This window comes from Danio rerio, chromosome 3 (assembly GCF_049306965.1).
Source record: "Danio rerio strain Tuebingen ecotype United States chromosome 3, GRCz12tu, whole genome shotgun sequence".
In the NCBI taxonomy this organism is placed as follows: Eukaryota; Metazoa; Chordata; class Actinopteri; order Cypriniformes; family Danionidae; genus Danio; species Danio rerio.
In genome coordinates, this window is record NC_133178.1 from 45,947,266 (window position 1) to 45,968,954 (window position 21,689).

The 21,689-nt window shown below is 34.5% G+C and overlaps 1 protein-coding gene and 1 long non-coding RNA gene across 7 annotated transcripts in view; both read left to right on the plus strand.

Moving 5' to 3' along the window:
- Nucleotides 1–17,453, plus strand: part of prkcsh (PRKCSH beta subunit of glucosidase II) — a 31,065-nt gene extending 13,612 nt beyond the window's left edge. For both annotated transcript variants that reach the window (XM_005164223.5, NM_201053.1), the window contains 8 exon segments: nucleotides 1,121–1,276; nucleotides 1,510–1,600; nucleotides 6,613–6,682; nucleotides 9,495–9,584; nucleotides 9,694–9,768; nucleotides 13,992–14,091; nucleotides 14,173–14,346; nucleotides 17,259–17,453. In XM_005164223.5, the coding sequence (XP_005164280.1) occupies nucleotides 1,121–1,276; nucleotides 1,510–1,600; nucleotides 6,613–6,682; nucleotides 9,495–9,584; nucleotides 9,694–9,768; nucleotides 13,992–14,091; nucleotides 14,173–14,319 (729 nt within the window). In that variant the 3' untranslated portion in view covers nucleotides 14,320–14,346; nucleotides 17,259–17,453.
- Nucleotides 17,454–19,050: 1,597 nt separating this feature from the next.
- The window catches only part of LOC103910324 (uncharacterized), a 42,268-nt gene continuing 39,629 nt past the window's right edge, over nucleotides 19,051–21,689 (plus strand). For 2 of the 5 annotated variants that reach the window (XR_012401198.1, XR_012401196.1), the window contains exon 1: nucleotides 19,267–19,319. This is a non-coding gene — a long non-coding RNA (uncharacterized lncRNA). Of the gene's footprint in view, nucleotides 19,320–21,689 lie in introns of all 5 variants that reach the window. The other 3 variants (XR_012401199.1, XR_012401192.1, XR_012401195.1) reach the window with 3 other exon arrangements.

Below are 21,689 nucleotides of genomic sequence, written 5' to 3' on the forward strand. Positions count from 1 at the left end.
GAAAATCTTTTGTATAACTTATCAATTTAATGCATCCTTGCTGAATAATTAAAAAAAAATAACATGACTGCATAAATGGTTTTATTAGTTGATATTTCTTGGTGTATTTAATAGCATGAACTAATTCTGAACAATACTTGCACAGTAGGGCTGCACAATATGTTGCTTCAGGATCGATAGCACAATGTGGGCATCTGCAATAGTCCCAATGTTAAATTACAGATGACAAGGAGAACACATGATTTCTGGAGTCGCCTGTGACTGAACATTTCAAGAGAGTTTAAAATGTTTGGGCACAAAAAATTATGATGTTTAAAAGTGTCATTATTTAAACAATTTATATAAAATAAATAATATAAAGTTAAAGTTAAAAATAAAGTTAAAGTTAAAATAAATTATATAAAGTTTTTGTTACTTAGAATTTTTGTCTTGTTTCTAGTCCAAATATCTACAATTCAAACCGTAAAACGCGATTATTTTCTTTGCTCTAGTGGCAGATAATTTAAGGAAAACACTTAATTTTGAGTTGTTGTTTTTCTGAAGGAGAAAAAGACTATATTTTTACTTTAAGATTTTTTTTCGATATTTGGACTAAAAATGAAACGGAGTTTGTTATTACTGTACCTGAATACTATTAGACTCCCCAGAAAACTGCCAAATAGAGCTACTCATCTTGTGAAACTATTTATATCGCAATATTTATCGCAGAAAATGTAAATATTGCAATATCAGATTTTTTTTTTCAATAGAGTGCAGCTTGCTGTGCTTTATTTATTATTCATTGTTCAACATTTACTAATGCATTTATTAACATACAGATTCATGCGTGCTATCATTGTACTAACAATGAATAGCTGTATTCTCATTCACTAAAGTTCACTAACATGAACAAATGCTGTGTATATCAAATAGATAATTGTTTTATTCATTTTCTTAAATGTAAAAATTAACTAGTACAACCTTATTCAAAAGTGTCACCAAGTGTTTGTGGTTGACTGTTACAAAATCAGACAAATTGAGTGCCATTTCTGATTTATTTTTGTTTTTAATAAATTGTCCTAACACAAGATGAACATAAAATTAGCATGTATTTTAAATCTGTTTTTTTTTTGCCTCTTAGTCGCAGCCTGAAGAACCTGCACCAGTGGAAACCCCTGTAGATGAAGTGAAGGAGCCAGTTGTAGACAATGAATCTGAGCCGTACCCAGAAGACATCTCTGAGGAAGAAGATGAGGACGATGATGATGACGATGAATATCATGAAGAGGACGAAAAGGTGAGAGGACATATCACTCTCACAACCTGAGCAAGCATTATAACAGCGATGTTTAGATCCGCAGTGACATTTTGAGTCTTCTATTAATGCTTTTCCACTTGACATTTAATGTCCTTAACCTTTAACTCATGTCCTAAGGCTTGGTGGCAAATGTCTTACAAGGCAGTGTGTTCTAACTGATGTTCACCACACTGTGCAGGTGTAAAAATGTTAGTGTGGTCGTTTATTTGCAGGCGCCACCCACCATGAAGACTCCAGAGAAGAGTCAAGAAGATGAAGAAGCCATGCCACCCTACGAGGCGGACACCCAAGTGCTTATTGAAGGTTGGTTCAGAGCGTCCGTTTAGACGCTAGGTTGAAACATTTTAGAGAAAAGCCTTTTATAGTTGATCTATTTTAATCTGTAATTATTTTTTTCCACATTGCTGGTGTGCATAATTTAAAAAAGCACTATTGGAAACTTTGTCTTCTAGAGTTAGTAAGATAGGCCCTATTTACATCTGATATTAAGGAATGATGTGCCAATCCCGACACTTGGATTGAATATCGGTTTGATACCACATATTTTTGCTGAATCGGGTATTGGCCAGCTGGAACTGATCTAAATCCGATCTTGCGCATGCGCTATATTCTGTGTAATTTATAAGCTGACAAAAGCCATGAAGGAAGCCTATTATAAGGCACTAGAAAGTTGTCATGTATATCTACTATATTACAAATGTTCTGAAGCCATTCTATAGTTTAATGTGAAGTGGAGAGGAATATTCAAGTGATTAAATTCATGTTCACATCAACGCTTCCCACCGCCACGCTGTCAATCATTCTCTAATCATTCACAATCCAAACTGCGTGCCGCATTCATGACAACACGAAACACTTTCTCCAAGACTATTTTACCCTGTTTGTTTAAATAATCTGTGGAGAAATGCAGTTAGTTTTGCATTAAATGGGTTCATTTTAAACTGCAACAGAGTTCATTGCTGTTTCTAAATCATGTTGCACTGTCTCTGTTATCAGCAGATAACATTCGCAACACTGGAGTAGAGAGGGTTATTACCTGCTCTTCACACACAAAGCAGGCCTACCTGAATGTTGAAACTTTAAATTAAAGAGGGTCAATAATATATTGAACAGATCCTCAACGCACTAATTTCTTCCTTTTGTGCTGCTGTTTTAAAAGTTTTGCAGATACCGGAGATTTCATTGATTCATTAAGCGCGTCATTTACACACCAGCTGCGCAGATGAAACATGCGCCGCTTCATAAAAATATTTTCACAATAAGTTTCTGTTCTCTCATCTTTCAGACTGAGTTTATTCTTCAGAGGGGAATACTTTAAGTGCTGTGACTAGTTTGTAAAGCCTGGCTCATTGTGGTCAAAGTAGTTGATTAGTAAAAGTGAAACTGACGGGCGCAAGATGGATTGTCATTAATTACTCAAACTGTGAATATTTCACTGTAATTTTATTTATATTCATATTTTATTTAACAGATCAGTTTTTGCTCTGAAGCATATAAGCGGATCTTGTTTTGAATTTCACCTCAAATCTTCTTATTTTGATAGCTGACCCAACAAAAATACACTAAACCAACAAATTATACTAAACAGAATTCATTTAAAAAAAATAATTTTTTAGACTAATTATTTTTTTTAGACATGCTCTGAGTTTCTCCCTCTCACTCACAGCCAGTTTACATGAGGGAATGTTTATTAAGTAAAACTCAACCTCAGAAAATACAAGCTTTGTTAAAAGGCTTTTATTTTACCAGCGATAAGTTCTGTAATTAGTTCAGATGTCAAAGAAAAATGTTAATATTAAAAAAGGAAACAAGCTGGACCACAACAGATCAATGTCATGACTAATGCTCAAATAATGTAGCCTAGTTTATAGCAAGCATCATGTTTTTAGTTCGATTGTGCTGTCTGTCATGTATAGTAGGCCTTTAGGTCTGTTATTTTTACTAAAGAAGATATTATTTGAGTTTATCAGCAGAACTATAGAAACTGCAAAAAAAAAAAGATTAAATAAAAAAAAAAAAAACTGCACAGTATCTGGATCAGATCTGTATCGGTCGAGAGTATTGAGATCGGATTGGTTCCAAAAAAATGGTATTGGTGCGTCCTAATTTTAAGATGCATATTAGTTGATTTGTTCATATCATAATATTGCTGGTTTTACCCTATTTTTGAGTTTGTTTTTTTTAACCTCAAAAACAATGTTGTAGAATCAGTCGCCACAGAATGACACAAGTATTTAATTCTAAGAGAAGATCTTTCCAACAAGTTGTATTTGAAATGTACTGATTTCATGCGGCCTCCATTTTAAAAGCGAAATCGATGCTGTGGGGGGAAGAATCCCTGAAATATCACACAGGAATGTTGTGTACCTGGCTAGAAAGTGACACAAATTTATAAGTTCACCACCTACCGAGTGACGGGAAGATCCGTTTTGAATGGATAGTGAAAATAAAAAGGGATATCAGACCTTTTTTTAGCTAAGGGAAATGGCACTATTTAGCTAATGTTTTCTTTTCCAAAAACATGTTTTAGTTGCCATTTATCAAACTCAAGTTAATGAACTGATACTATCACTATATTAGACTCTCACGATACTGAATTTCAGTTCTGAAATTTATAAAAAAATATCATCAGTGCTCAACAGAGATGACTGTCATTGGCTATGAAGGTCATCAGTTCACTGCACTTTACTGCTGTTTACAGAGCAAATTCAAACGTGCAATCTGCCGATCTCTGCGGCTTTAAAATTCTCTAGTGTCCCTGTATCTGTGTTGCCACTGGTGAAGAGCTGTAAACTGATGACCTTCAATCACAGTCATTTCTGTTGAGCACTGTTGAATGCTATGGTAAATCAGCAGCGTTTAAGAACGCGCTCAACAGTGCTTAAATGTTAGCGGGAAATGGACGTTTTTAAAATTCCGTACACTTACAGACAACACAAGGATGTGCTACAGAGGACTATTGTTTTAACGCTCACTGGGTTACATAGGCTGAAGCAGGGAATCGTCCCCACGGTGTTTACCAGCTTTCAGGAACTGAAGCCTTGAAGGACACTTAAGGCCCCGTTTACACTAGTGCGTTTTAGTTTGAAAACGCATAAGTTTTGCTACGGTTACGCCATCCGTCCACACTACGCCGGAGTTCTCGGGCGCCGAAAACGGAGCTTTTTGAAAACGCTGGAGAGGCCGTTTTCATTCTAAAACGCTGCTGCTCCGTCTCAGTGTGGATTGGGAAAGACGGAGACATCTGAAAACGGAGGCGGGGCTGCAAACGTTCGCCTATCTGATTGGGGCTTTTCCTCAATATTGAGTAGCCCACACACAGTTCAGTCTCGCATCCTCTTCTTGTAAGTTAAGACTTCGCAAGTTTGATCAAGGCTGCAGTCTCCCCTTCTCAGTTTGATATGGAAAACATATCGAGGACACGGGTAAATCTTCAAAGGGAACAGTGTACTTTATAACTTCATACACATCACCTTGGCTACGTTGTTTCACTTTCTCAACAATAAAATGTAAACATGATTTAAGGAACTGCCTATTTTCTTTTTAATATTAGCAACTTAACAGACAGCAGAAATGTTGAGGCGCCGTGCTGCATTTATGAGCGTCATCTTCACTGTGTGGATATTTATAACAAAACGGAGCCGATAACAACTGCCTCCTTTCAATTTCAGTGAAAATACGAAACACACCCTCTCTTTTGCTGAATATAAGTTTTAATAATCGATAATTATAAAAGTATAACATACAATAAGTTTATACATTGTAGGAAATAAAGGCAAGCGATCAGTCAATGTACCTGGATTAATCATTAACTTATCTTTGCGCTTAACCAAAACATGTTACCCGTGAACAAGTAACTTAATAGATTCCAATGACCAAAGTCAGGGAATTGGCCTATGTCGTTAGATAAAGACAACAACATGAATGAAATATCACGTTTAGCAAATATAGTGAGATTAGATCCAGCGGGAGATGCTTGATGAGCAGTCCGACAAGCACAGCTCTCATCTGGGTAGAAATGCTGGAGCGCTTGCCCGAGTGTGTGTGTGTGGTCACGTGATGTGCGTTTTCAGCGTTTTGGTGTGGACGGAGAGCTGTTCAGAAACGCTGGGTAAAATGCGAGTGTGGACGTGGATCGTTTTCATTCTACAACGTTGTTTTCAAACTAAAACGCACTAGTGTAAACGGGGCCTAAGTGTATTTCTCTTAAAGAGATTATGTTGTTTGATGCCTAATGTACTTTTTTTTTGTTTGTTTGTTTAAATTACACTGAAATGGATGATATTAAAGTGATGTTTACCCCATATCTGCATTTCGAAATAGCAACAACAGCTGAAGGTTTGCAGTCCACAACATGTTGCAATGTTTACAGTGCTGATCGGATACTTCCCGGTTTCTTCCCACCACAGCCTCGCTTTCATGTTGGCTGCATTAAATAAGCGTATATCAATTTAACTATGAACAATGTTTTATTAGATTGTGTTGTTTTTAATTCTGTGAGTAATTGATTTTATTCAATTCATTCTTTTGAAGTGATTTTCAACAGTGCTAAACCAAATATAGTTTCACAAGGAGCATCAATGTCAGAGCTTCCCATTCACTTTGAATAGGTGACGTCCAGCAATGCCAAACTGAATTGTGGCTCTGTCTGTGCTGCTTCAAATTGTCCTCAAAATTTAACGAATTTCTCAACTTTTCAAGTGCCAAAGGAAGTGTCAGCGAATCAGGTCGCTTTATGCAAATACCCCAGCTTAGATAGTAGGCGATTACGGACTTGTTTCATTGGCTGACAATGCTATGACAATCACGTCAGCCCCATCTTCAGACATGCCCTCTGTCAAGCATTGTTGCTAAAGCTTCATATGAATCAGGTGCTAGTGTTTTAAGCAGAAATAATTACAAATTTAGCAAAGGTAAAACCGTAATATAACCTGTGTCTCCGGCGTACAACTTCTCACCATGAAAATTGACATTCAGGCTGGACCGACTTTGAAAAATAACAGTAATAATACTAATATTAAACATTTTTATTTTTATATATACAATATCGAATTATTGTATTGAGGTTAATATTAAATTGTGACTTGAGTGTATCGTTACACCTCTTTACCTTTAAAAAAATATTTTTTTCTTGGTTTTGTTAAGAAAAACCTGAATCTTGGACTTCTAGTTTTAATTTAGGGATTGACCAACCCTGATTCAGATATAGCCTTGGAGGCTGACATGGTTTAAAGAAAGAAATAAAAGTTGTAAACAGGACCATAGTTTCTTCATAATATGAGTTATGTTGATTGATTTTGTTTTGTCATTCACAGCTGCTCAAAAGGCCAGAGATGATTTTGAGGAGGCTGAAAAAGCACTTCGGGAAATGGATGATCAAATCAGGTTTGTTATTATTAAGTACTGCTATTAAATAATACTGATTTACCCACTTCTTCTTATTTTTTTTTTTATTAGAATTTTTTTTTTTTTTTCAATCCACTAAAATTTAAGATGTGTTTTGTGTGGAGCCCCACATTTTTAACAGTGTATACATGTTGGTAACATTGTACAATATGGTTAATTATGCAGTTCACTTTAGTTAATTTACTAGTTACAATATATAATATATAATATAATACATAATATAACAATAACAATATATAATACAATATAATCTTTGTTCCTAAACAGCTGTTCATTTTATGTTCATGAAGGTTGTTTATAAAACAAGTTGAGCTCTGTTACTTATTTAATAAACATTTATAAATGCATTTTATAGAGAGAATTTAAATTTGCGAGTGTACAATCATTTACTTGCAGTACTCCTACTTGTTCTAAATTGACTTGAGTTGTTGTTTTTTCATCATTTGAACACAGAAGTAGATATTTGGAAGAATTGTTAACTGTTAGGCTTTGACTTCTGTCGTATTTATTTTTTTTCTTTCTACACTCAGAAATAAAGGTACAAGAGCTGTCACTGGGGTGGTACCTTTTCAAAAGGTACAAATTTGTACTTGAAGGGTCCATATTGGTACCTCAAAACTATAGATTAGTACCTACAAATTTTAAGAGGAACACTTTTGTACTTTTTAGGTACTAATATGTATCCTTGAGGTATTAATATGGACCTTTAAGGGACAAATTTGAACCTTTTGAGGGGGTACCACCCCAGTGACAGCTCTCATACTTTTATTTCTGAGAGTGTATGAAAGTCAATTGCTACTGATTTTCATCATCCTTTAACTGAAAAATTATACTCCTAAAGATTTATAACCACTGGAAAGTTATCAGTAAATCCTGAGTTTCTTTATTTAGGGTAAACTAGCACTTTAAAATAAAAAGTTGCATATGGTAATGTAAAAATTGAAACAGCAATTTGAATGAGTTCAAGTGAATCTTATTGTAATAATAGGGCTGTGCTGATAAACGATATATCGAATCGTGATCAAATTTATGACGATAACAATGATAAGCTCTAGACATTTTTACTCAATCTGAGAGCCAATCACATAGCAGATATATGCAACAACAGGAATCTGTAATTGGGTTAACATAAGAGATTTGCTACGCCACCCAGTATTTAGTGAGGTCATTTCACTTTCCCACCAGCAGTATTAGCCTTTAAACTGTTGTTTATTTTAATTATTAATATGTTTACAATTTTAAATAAAACATTTACTTTATAATAACTCTGTAATTGTTTATTTTTGTATGTGTACTGTATATGTGCTGTCAATGACATACACTCACCGGCCACTTATTAGGTAGACCTTACTAGTACCAGATTGGACCCACTTTTGCCTTCAGAACTGCCTTAATCCTTCGTGGCATAGATTCAACAAGGTACTGAAAATATTCCTAAGAGAATTTGGTCCATATTGACATGATAGCATCATGCAGTTGCTGCAGATTTTGTCAGCTGCACATCCATGATGAAAATTTCTCGTTCCACCACATCCCAAAGGTGCTCTATTGGATTTAGATCTGGTGACTGTGGAGACCATTTGAGTACAGTGAACTCATTGTAATGTTCAAGAAACCAGACTGAGATAATTCACGCTTAATAACATGGCGCGTTATTCTGCTGGAAATAGCCATCAGAAGATGGGTACACTGTTGTCATAAAGGGATGGACAGGGTCAGCAACAATACTCGGATATGCTGTTGTGTTGACAAAATGCTCAATTGGTACTAATGGGCCCAAAATGTGCCAAGAAAATATCCCCCACATCATTACACCACCACCATCAGCCTGAAACATTCTGAAATTCTGGAGATGGTTGTGCGTGAAAACCCCAGTAGATCAGAAGTTTCTGAAACACTCCAATCAGCCCGTTTGGCACCAACAACCATAACAAGTTCAAAGTCACTTAAATCAGCTTTCCCCATTCTGATGCTCGGTTTGAACTACAGCAGATCATCTTTACCATGTCTACATGCCTAAATGCATGGAATTGCTGCCATGTGATTTGCTGATTAGACATTTGTGTTAACAAGCAGATGGACAGGTGTACCTAATAAAGTGTATATATTGTAACTGCTCAAATATTTTATAGTGTATATCAAGTATATTAGAGAAAAATCATAATCTGCAAATTAAAAAAAAAAAGGAATGTGTAAACTGTTTTTGTTAATAAACAATACTTTAAAATGTTATTTAAAGAAGTGTGCAATCTTTGTGGCTTAAGTTATTGTTGGGATCTTCTTTTATAGCTGGAAACATTAACTTGTATCGAAATATATATCGTTATCGTTCAATATGGACAATAATTATTGAGATCGTCATATTTTTGCCGTATTGTTTAGCCCTATTGTAAAATTATTATTATTTTTTTAATTTTAACGTTACTAATGTTTTCTTGAGGAGTAAATGATGGGTTTTTTAAAGAATTTGTTTAGTGCATGAGCTTAAAGTTAACTAAATGATGCTATTTAGGCATATATTAGCAAAAACAAGGCTAAATCAAAACAATGCAGATGACTAAAACTAAATGCCATTATAGTTAAAAGATTGACAAAAAATCGTAACCAACATTTTTACACTAAGTGAAATCGTTGTTTGTCGATGCGTTGCATTTTCTTAGTGTAAGGTTGCATCACTTTTGCAAACCCTTGCGTTTGTCTGCTACTTTCTTCCATCCTTGAATGCATTCTCCATGTTCTTTAATGCCAGTGTGCGAAGGTGAACGCTGTGTTGTTTTCCTTTGTGTTGCAGAAACATTGAAAAAGAGCTGTCCTTTGATTTTGGCCCTAACGCCGAGTTCACATACCTGTACAGCCAATGCTACGAGCTCTCGACTAGCGAGTAAGTCAGACCAGTTTTGTTATGTTGGAATGATTTTTTGTGTGTGTGCGTGTGCGTGTGCGTGTGCTATCATTTACGTCAATATTGACCTGGGTTTGTGTTCTTTTAGGTACATATACAGACTCTGTCCTTTCAACCGTGTTTCACAGAAACCCAAGTTTGGAGGATCAGAAACCAACCTTGGGTAAGGGAGACTTCTTAAAACAGAAGAAAAACATCGCAAACCAGTCCATGAGGGTGTTCTTTAAAAGAAAGTAATACTTTTATTCAGGAAGATAGTGATACTTTTATAATGGTATTAAATATGCCAAATACTTGTCTTTTGAATACTTGTCTTCTTTTTCTATTCATCAAAAATACAAATAAAATAAAATAAATCGGTAGCACTAGTTTAGGTCACATTTTGTGTTATTAACAAGTCGTTAACTAACAATACTAGTGTAATAAACTATTAATACAAACATAATATAACAGTTAATAACCTTATATTAGGCAGGTAATAAGCCAGTAGTAAATGACAGGAATTGTGACCTAAACTAATATGTTACCAAAAAGCTATCACACTTTCAATATTTTTGAAATTAATATATTATAAACCAATAATATATGACATCAGTTTCTGAAAGATTGTGAGACACTAATGACTAAATTGGTTTGTTTGTGGATTAAAATATATTAAAATAGATTTTAATACAATATTTCACAATTTGGCTGTTTATTCTTTTTTTTTCTAAACTCTTTAGTTTAACATTATTAACTAGTGGCTTATTACCTGCTTGTTTTTGAAATTTTGTCTGTTTGTACTTATAAAGTACATATTTTGCATGATCTTATTCTACATCTTAAACCCTACTAGGGTTGTGACGATGAGGAAATTTCCCCACCGCTTAATCAACATGTGACAATACCGGTATCACGGTGGGGGTTGGGGGTTTCCTCTTTTCCTCTTTTTTTCTGCTTTTAAATAGCTTATAAATGCGTGCGTATAATACTTTCACTTTCAGTTTTGTCGGATTTGCCAATTCGGCGTCAATTGTTTGAATAGACAACTACTCAAATAATACTTGAATAAACTACAAAAAAAATCACTGTTATTAAACACAAAACTTTTATTAACATAACTAAAAAAAAAACACAACAATGCTACTGGCTGAAAAAACTGTGGAAGTTGGAACCATACAAATAACAACCATAAAACTTTTATCACGTTGCCTATGTTAGAATGATTTTAAAACAAATAAGAAAATAAAATACTTCAATTTCTTAATGTATTTATTAGCCTAATGTATTATATATTAATAGCTTGGTCCTTATGAACAATCCGTTTATAAAATTCATTATTAACCAATCAATAGGCTATTGAAGAATAATCCGAATATGAAATATGATCCTTGCATAATGATCACAACTAAACAAGCTAGCACTCACTTATATATAAACTATAAATAAAAAATGAAAGAAATGTTAAGAAATGGAAGATTATGTAAAAAAAACTAAAGACTACAGGCTAAATAAAAGGGCCTTGTCAGAGCTAAACTTTACCACACACGCGTGTCAGTTTACAGATTCTGTAAAGATCAGACAGCCTATACAGATCACAATCTCAATAAACAACATGTACATGTATAAATATTTCGATAAGTATTTTTATGGAATATTTATAACTATATGATCTTGCTTTTGGTTATATCAGTACCAGCGTTGAGCTTTCTCTCACAAGCGGCAGTTGACAGGTGCTGCATAAGGGCGTTATACACTGTCAGTGGTGGAATACACACAGCATGCACTGGCAAGATGTTTTATTTTTAGTTTTATTTGTTGCCGATTTGCATGTTAATTTTTTTAAAATACCTTTAATTTTTTAAATCTCTCAGGTTAATGTTGTCTATTGAGTAACATAATCTCCCTCAGAGATATTGAAGTGGTGCACAGTATGACTATTGACCAACACCTCCCTGTAAGTTTACACACTGCATAAGCCTACAGCTCTGGTGTGTTATGAATTGCATGTTTTAAATGGCAGCGAGACATGCTACGTTTAGTTTTTATTGTAAAATATACATTATAACTCTGTACACAGTAAAAGAATATTTTTTGAATGGCTTGCCTATTGGCGGTGTATATAACCGTAAAGTTTATATAGGCTAAGCATATTTTTATCAGTATTAAAACACATTAATACAAACTAGCCCATTTTTTTTTTTTTTTTTGCGTATATTTTTATAAAACCATTTATGTTGGTTTTCATTTTATTAGAATTAATATAATTAATAGGCTACACAACTCCTACATAACATTGGTTCCAATTGCGGTTTGACAGATATCCTACAGATAAACTTTTTGGCTCAAAGACATTTATGCCTGTTAATTTTAGTGCTGTATTTTGACAGATTTCTCAAAGGCTTCAGCTATTCTACCTGTCAGCTGCACCAGCCACAGTTTTGCGACTTGACTTATGTGATGTCTCGATGTCTGAATGACATCAGATTCTATGTGTGGCCGCACGTCACAGTTACTTTATTGCAATTTTTAATATTGGCTCATCTAAATTGCTAAACATATACTGCCACCTTTGTCAGGCAAAGTTTGCAGATTGCCTCATTAACGTCTTCAGGTTCTCTTTTTGCATTTGGTTTGAACCCAAAATATTGCCAACCAGGCGCTTTTGCATAGCGTTTTGAAACTAAATCGTCCGCCATTCTCTCTCTGTAAATTCGACGACCCTTGTTCTTCTCGCGTGATAAATGAAATGACGCATTGCTATGTTCAGATTTTAATTATAGTGCTTTCGTCTAAAGTAAATTATTTAGAATATTTTCCATTTAATTCAAACAAATATTTAATAAAAAAAAAACAAATACTTAAAGTAAAATAAAATAAATGTGGGGACGGTGTCACGGTGGAAAAGTGATGTCACCGGTGTTGCATCTTAAAACCGGTATCACCATCAACACCGTCTATTGTGACAAGCCTAAACCCTACCCAGTACTAAATTCAACTAATAACTTAAGTCTTGTGGGTGCGTTCAAATTATTGAGCTTTCGACATAATCTCAAAAAAAAAAAACTAAGAAAGGGTGGGAAATAAACTAGCTCCTTCCCATTTAAAAAAAACGCCCCCTTTAAAAAAAAAACACCGCTTTGCCAGTGAGAGTGGTTGAGCTTAAGCTCATCAAATTAAAAACAAATAAGAAGCGTCTTGAAGTGTCAGATACTAGAGAGCATTTGATAGGTTAAGATTTTAAGAGAAACTGCAGTATGAGGTAACATGAATAAAACGGTTGATTCATATAGGTGGAAGTGGAAAAACTACAAGTTTAAGCTGTTTATATCAGTTTTATCTTTTTTAAATGCAAGTTTTGTCACTGTTTGGTGTGCACTAGCTTATAGAAATCTTAAAAATTAATAATACTGATACTAACATTTAAACAACTTTCTTAATTTCATGTGGCCTTTAATAACAATGGTAAGCAGCAGTTTAAGGTAAAAGTCATAGTTAATGGTTTGGTAATAGGAATAATTGTATCTTAGTCAAGTGTAAGCATTTTTTCTTGTTTATATTTAGATTACCTTTGACGCTAACACATTAAAGGTTCACAAAGTGAATTGTCAAATGATGTTAATGTTTTGAAAACGGCAAAAAAAAAGTTTAAAAAGATGCCTCCTGTAGGAATTTTACCAATATCATTGATCAAGTGAAAGAACTTTTATGACTTTTTATCAGTGTTGTTATCTGTTTGTTTATTAGTATTATACAATGCATGTATAAAAAGTTATGAATCTTAAGATTGTAAATTCAATATTTATTACCAATGTTGCCTTGTTTATAACCAATGCTGCTAATTTGGCATTAAAAATATAGAAATAAATAAAATGAACATGCCCATAACACATGTACTTATTGCATAGCGATTTTACTCTATTACAAACATGCTCGGTTTTAAAAACGTTTTAAGCTTAAAATATATTATTGAGGTGCAGCTGATCACAGGGAGTTGGAATAGATCTTTTAATCCCGGTTTTATTGCAAAAAAGTTCTGTGGACGTGTATACATGTTATTATGGAGACATGGCACCTGTCAATCAATTTGGTTGGTGGTATAAACCATAAACCAAACATCTTGTTGTGGTGCAACTCAAAATCACTTGGATTTGGATCCTGTTTTAATGTCAGTAAATTTAAAAAAAATTGACTTGGGTTTATATTACCCCATTATGACTGTGGACACATTAAACCTATACACACAGTTCTGTCCAAACAGCTTCTAAAAGTTCATTTTCATCATAGGTGCCCTTTAAAAACAAACATTTAATTGTTTAGTTATTTTATCTTATGTCTTTGTCATCCTACTTGCAACAGCATGACACGTTTTAGGCAGACTTAAATGCAAATCGCTCCTGTTTGCAGGACATGGGGAAGCTGGTCAGGGCCTGAAAATAACAAGTACTTGTCGATGAAGTACGAGCACGGCACTGGGTGCTGGCAAGGTCCAAACAGATCAACTACAGTAAGTAGCGGTTCTTTCATTTCCTCACTGTGCCACTCACGCAGGGAGCTTTTCAGCTAAGAGTGTGTCTTTGTGCGGCAGGTGAAGCTGACTTGTGGGAAGGAGACCATGTTGACCTCCACGTCGGAGCCCAGTCGCTGTGAATACCTAATGGAGTTCATCACTCCTGCCGTGTGCCAAGAGCCAAGCAACATTGACCTCTCGGCACATGGACACACGGAACTCTAGACCCCACAGTCTGCTTGTTGATGCACGGTACGACACTCAATTCATACTTTATTAAATTGAGAACAAAAAAGCAAGGCCGGATTTAGCAAGATTTGTTGAGTCTTAATTGTTTTGTTGGACTTTTCACACTTCTAATGTAATGAGGTCTGGAGTTTGCCATAGTGATGACAGCTAGTCTGACTTGCTAATAGTTTCTGCTAACAACACTGGAGTGATTGTAAAAAACAAAAGCATCTACAACTATTATTTAATGATGCAGATAGAGCTATAAATGGTGTAACTTTGATTTGTTATGCCAACGATTGCAAACCTGTGACCCATTTGTTTCATTTGTTTTCACAAAGTGTTAATTGTCTACATGTGTGGATTTCCTGGGTGTTATACAGCTATGGAAAAATGAAGAGCAAGTTCTCAGTTTGTCTAGATTTATGAGATTTATTAGACACCAATGTTAAAGATGCAAAAGGTGTTTGTTTTCCAAAACATTTTTTGTTATGCTGGTTGAAAGTCTCTTTACATCCTGATAGCAGTCATTAAATTAAGTGGTCCAGATGTATTTATATGTGTTTTATTAATATGTGGAAGGTGTTGGACCAAGAAAAGTTCATCCAATCAAAATGTTCGGTCCGAACATTATGATAGGCTGTCCTACCTCAGTGTAACCGCAGGGTCTTAGGGTGTATTCATATTAGGTACTGTTGCCTTGAACCGTGCTGAATCGCGATTGTCCCCCCTTCTCCTCTCCCTTTTGGCCTGTACTCGCACTGCATTTTTTATCTAGAAACCTGAGCACGCTTATGTCATTGATGCGCTGTTTAAAAGGAAGAGAAGCTTTCTCGCTCAGCACAGTGGACATTGCTTTAATTATATTGTTTTAGTCAACTGGGATGCAGTGACACACAGTCAAATATTTTGCTGAACAGATCTGCAACTTTTGATGCTCATAAATTGAGTGCGCCCTTAAAAATGTGTTAAATCTCAAAAGCTAAATTTTAGACCTTAAGTCTTGAATCTGCATACCTCTGCAAGAAGTACAGCATAAAGGATTATGTCATTGGTCCATTCACTGATGCAGTTCAGACTAGAGGTCTGATTTCCTGCGGTGCAGGAATAAATTTCTAATTTAAACGTGGTAACAGTTAGTAACTGGTGTAATTTGATCGGGTGCAGGCGTCTAACAATAAAGCGCTCCCGAGTCCCGATGTTATTTGAGAACACCATATTTGTAATTTCCTCATTCTTTTTAAACATCGATACAGTCACTTGCCCCTTTCACACAGTGATACCGGTAAATATCTGGAAAATTTACGGAACGACTTTACCGGTATATTTAAAAAAGCGATGTTCACACAGGCGAGGATGTTACGGAATTTTTCCGGAAAAGAGCATTCACACATCCATTCCAAAATACCGGTAAATTCTGACATTATTCACCACTAATGAGCTTTAAACGGCTGCACTTGTATTTGTAAACATTTGACTACATTACAAAGTCTGTGGATGATCATTATTGTGAACAACTTCGATGAAAACATATGGAGGATCACTTTCGCATGTCGAGATGTTCATAATATGTGCGTGAGCTGGCGCTCACAGGCTGTTTACAAACAACAAACAAAGGGTAAACAAACAACGGCTTATCATAAGCATCTTATCGATGATTATATACACAGTTGGCATTAAGATGAACATATAAACGTTATCTGACTAACTTCTAGCAGCTAAATGCGTCTGGGAAAATATTCAAAGGCTTTTATTCTCATAAATTACGCGGACGTAAATGCGTCTGACTGTTCTGTTTGGCTAAAGCAGATGTCTCACGTCAGCACGTTTTAGACGTGCACGCGCTCTTTCCGGCAATCTTCCTTTTGCATTCACACAGCGCAGCATTCCGGCAAATTACCGCTAATGTTACAACTTCTCTTTACGGAAAATAGCCAGAACGAATTTACCGGTATTTTCAAAAAGGGCCTGTTCACACATACAGACCTTTCAGGAAAATTGCCGGTAATTTTCCGGAAAGGTTTGTATGTGTGAAAGGGGCTATAGACGCAAATGGAAAAAAAAAATGTGCGCAATGTGATAATAACTCAGTTTTACCCTTTCATCGCATCACAAAACTGACATTTAGCCTATAATCCTTGCACAACATACAGTTTTATCTGTTTTAGTACCCAATTTAAACGTGAGATTTTGGACACCATATCTATATTTAGCGGGAACGGTCAGGTCGAGCAGCCAATGAACAAAGGCTGAATATGTGGTGGGAGCGTTTAGTTTCAGAATAAAACCAGAATAAAATAGTGATGTCATGCATTCTGGAGGCGTGGCTTTGATGATTTTTAGGGTTGGAGAGACTTTCAGAGCTATTAGGCTAACATTAGTATTTTCTGAGCTTTCCTATTGTACCTTTTAATGTTTGTTTTATATGTGTCTGAGAACATTTATTCCAGATTTTTAATTGGTAATTTTGGTACTTGAAGCAGTTTTTTTATAGTTAGGTAAAATAACAAATGTTATCACTTGTTGTGAATGAAAATAAGGGTTGTTCTACCAAATGTTGATTTCTTTAAAAATAAAAACATTGTTATTTTAAAAATGAATATAAATAGAAATATCATAAGTAGTTTACATAATAAAAGACATTTAATTAAACATAACATCAATCAAATTATTTAAGATGGTCATGCATAATTTTTATATTTTTGTCTGCAGTTGTTGTTGTTGTTGTTGTTGTTAAAAACCTGTGACTTTCTCAAAATTTGAGTTGGCCTAGCTTGCAAATCTGCATTCCATCTACACTAATTATTATGGTGAATTGTCAATTTATGACCACAAAGTGCCAATAATTCTGTATTTCTTTGTTGTGTATGTTCTTCTGTGTTTTTTGTGTGGTCATTAAACAATATTAATGTTTTCCTTTTTCTCTTTGTCTATAGGTTGTTGCACTGTGGGAACATTTTCTCTGTTCGAGCTGTTTGAGAAACTTCTATTAGTTTTGCAGTTTGGATGTTGGGGGAGCATTTAATAACTTGTAATTTTTGTTTTTGTTATTTTAACTGGTGTAAATCTGTTCTTTTCACATTCCATGAATATTGTATGATGTTTAAATAAATCCAATTTGACATCTGAAACAGTTTTTTGTTTTGTTTTGTGATATGAGTCCCTATACACCCTGTAGTGTATGAATTATTATTATTATTATTATAATTTTATTTTTATTTTTTTGTCATCCAGAATTAATGTCTGATTGTCCTTCCCCCTCCACTATTTTAATACAAACATAAATAAATAAATAAATAAATAAATGTCAAAGCATAGATTTGAAGTGTGTGTGTTTTTTTTTTTCTGAAAGATTCAGTGTAAACTTCCACAATGGTTTATCAGTGGCAATATTACTTAAGTGTGCAACTGTTCCTCTTGAGAGGTTTTATTATTTTTTTTATGTTTTTTGTTTGATCGTTTTTAATGAAGTAATAAATTCCTGATTAAAGGGTGCTGCTGATTTCTTTAATAAGGTGTACCATATTTTGATTTTAACCCATTTACTTTAAAATGTCTGGTTTCTTTAAAATGCTTGATGAATAGTTGCCAACAGGTCTGGTGCTTTGTTACTTTTTATACGTCAAAAACTCATCTGTGAAACTTTTATCCATTTAGACCAAAGACGCCCAAACTAGGGCTCATGAGCCAAAGTTGGCCTATCATCAAATCTGAGAAGAGAGGGAGAATGATGGGGATGGTTTTGAGATTTTCACTTCAAATTTAATGTAGCCCTTTGTTTTAGTGTTAAAAGCTAAGTGAAATTAAATGTTTCAATTAAATGGCATAAATTAATGAGATGTTGTTTAAACATACGTACTGTCACCTGACAGTGCAGAGACTTTGGTGAGCAAATCAAGTCAAAGGCAGTTTCTGCTTGACTGGCGCATTCAGCATTGAAGTCTACTGTGTTATAAATGTGATTGTTTTTAGTGCAATACATGATCATTTAAATAAGTTACACTCCATTAATCATTTAAAGCAATGTTTTTCATTTTGAAATACATTAGGAAATGACCCATTGCAACTTATTGACGGTGGAAATATATTCACAGTTCTAGTAGCTTTACGACTTAAAAGACCTTTTTTTGAATATTTTTTGAATGCTTGAAAAACATTAACAACAAATTTCATCAATCAAACAACAACAATCAAGGGGTTTTCAGTCAATTAGTCCAGGATAAGTGCCAAGTCCTTGTTTATATTGCTTTTAAGCCTGTTGATCCCTTGAAAGAGTCAAAATACATTTTAATTTCCATTTTAAATTTAGAGAAAAAAAGGTTTTCACTTACAAAACTTGCTTTTGTAAATAAAAAAATTGTCCAACAACAACAAAAAAAGGTTTATAACAAAGTATTATTTTCCTTTTCGCATTCACGGAAACCAAAGATAACATTCTTAAATGTAAATTCAAAATATGCCTTCACATTTATAAAATCAAGAATATCACATCAAAATGTCCGTGAATGAGGACAATTACAAAATAAACGAACAGAAGTTTCAGGATTCACTAAGCAAAAAAAACAGATGGTCTTAATATCATTCTTAAGCTTTTTAAGATTACACTTTTCTGGATAGCATCTATGAATAAGTTAAAAGGTAACTTCTCTAATTTTGTTTGTTATAAGAAATTTGTGAGGTAATGATCAAACTTTCTTCCAGGAAATATTCACAAAACCATTCCAATATGACATTACATAAGACACAGTAACAGAATCTGCCTGAATCAGGGCTCTTATTTTCTTATTGCATTTTGATTACATAAATAAAGGCACTGTTTACCAATAAATGTTTTCCAACGGTCCACTGAATAAAAAAATAAACAAATAGGCTAACGTTTGCGCGCTCTTGCTAGTGTCGTCACGGGTTTAGCTGTTCAAGCGGAAGCAACTGAACCGATGATCTGAGTCGAGTGACGACCGTTGAGACGAAATGAACTACACATGACTTTTCTGAAGGTATGTATAAAGAAGCAATACAACTTACCATTACTTCTTATTTGTGTGTGTCGGTAATGGCGGAAGGATGTTTGGTTATTAACAAAATTTAGTCATTTAACTTTTGTTAATACTTTTGTTTAGTCATTAAGTCTTTTGTTTTCTCGTGATCGTGACTTAATTTTCTTGTTATGATGTGCTGTATAAATTGTTAGGCCTAACGGTAAAGTTATTTCCAAATGAATCCTGTTGAATCTTTAGGAAACAGATAACCAAAACTGTTATTGAACTGTTGATTAACTTGAGTTAATGTTTTAAAAAAAAGTCTCTTGTTTACATATATAAAAACGTTACCTGAATTATGTAGCCTATTGATGTACTATACATTATATATCATAATGTACAGTCTATATGTTTACAGTCACATTTATTAAAGAAATTTAGAGAATTATATTTATATCTAAAAAGTAGTCTGAAATTATTTTTGTCATCTAGCACTGGGGGAATTTCTGTGCTTTTTCAGTTAATCGAGTCAGTTTTCAGAGTATTCTAAGTGCACATTTTGGAATGTCCAGTGTCAACACACTAGTCACACAATATCTCTAAATAAATACAAAACAAAATTGTGAAATGGACCCAAATAGCTTTTAGGTGACTAACTAAAGTTGAATGTTTTACATGCTATACTATAAACTTTACCATTATGTTTTGTTTAAATGTGGACCTGTTAAACATCAGGCTGTTCATAATCTTCACTAAGTGATTTCAGATTTTGCCCTGAATTAATGCATCATGTGTAGCATGGGCCATGTTCTGATAGTATGATAACCTTGAATAAAAATATCATGGTTTAACGCTATTGTGATAACTGCTCTAAAAACAATATAATATTTTGTAACAGTAAACAGGTTTATCAGGCTAAATAATTAAAATAAATCATTGACTTCTGCCTTACCGTCATTAGTTTCAAAAGCACAAATTCCATTACGGCACATTAAAAAAAGCACTTTAAAAAATGCTATATACTGTACCTTAGGAATAGTGTGACTACCCCAGGATTCCAGTGATTGGGTGCCTGCTTGCACACCACTTGGTTCAAGCATATAAATATAGTGTTGTGCTAGCTTCTGGAGGACAACAGTGTGGCCACTTAGAAGTCCTCATGTGAAGGACCATCTCTTTCATTCTGTAAACTTATGGTTTACTTTTGCATTATGTATATCATGTATAGTTAAAGTTAGTTGTGATCATATCGTAAGTTCTTTGGCTTCTTTATTTATCCCTAGACATTTGTTTGTGGCTTGATTTGTTGTTCTATTAGTTCTATAATAAGTAAGTTGCATGTAGATCCTTTTGTTGTCTGAGCTCTTTTATGTTGTGACTCAAACAAAGGGGTCGTAACAACGGTATATGACAAAACAATTTAGCGGCTTTAAAACCTTGACTTTTCCAAACCGTGGTTAACCTTGAAATTAGTTATCCTCTCATACCTAATCATGTGTGATGTAGAAATTCCCTCTTTAAAAAAAAGAAAAGAAAGAAAGAAACAGGCACAAGAACACTGAGATTCATATCTTTTATTTTTTTTCTGGCATGTAAAGTACAAATAATTAAACAATTCCATGAAAAAGTCCTCAAGCGTCTTCAGCTGAAATCCCAGTAATAAATATCCTAAACTAAACTGAAAGGTTTATTTTTTTCCCCTTTGTTATGTGTTTGTTCTTTTGTTCAGGTTTGGAAGTATGAGATTTTTTTTTATTTGTGACACACAGACACTGAGATCAGGAGTTCTGCTTTTGATCGTATATTTTTTCCGCTGTTATTATTGTTGTTTGTTTTGTTCTGTTATTGTTCTGTTATTCCTGGTAAAATAGTTTCAGAAGAACGTTGCTAAGTAACTCTGTGTCCCTCCTAAATTAACTGACACAAAATACAACTGGTTGAGAAACAGAGTGACCACTGACCCCTTTATCTAGCTCAGCGCCTCGCCTGTCCCATCTCCCCGCTGTGCTTTCGCCTGCTAACCGTAGAGCTAGAGCCCCCCGCTGACTGTTTTATTTTTGATGGCAGCGGGACGAGGGGTGTTTGGCGAGAAGCGCTGAGCCTAAGGCCTGGCTGTGGGTCCGTAAACCGGACCGTGCCTCGGCTAATCCCCCCTACCCCGGGCCTCGCCCCGGGCCCTAACTTACTATGGGGTTCTGAACGTGGCTGGAAAAACAAGACTGTGATTAGATTAAATAATCAAAAGGTTTTCATTTAACAAGACAAACAAAACACAGGCATTAAAGGCATAACATCTAGCACACAGCATGTATGTTTATACACTTCAATTAGTTTAATATAGCAGTGCATTCTTTGCCTATGGAGAACTTTTCCAAATTGTAATTCTAA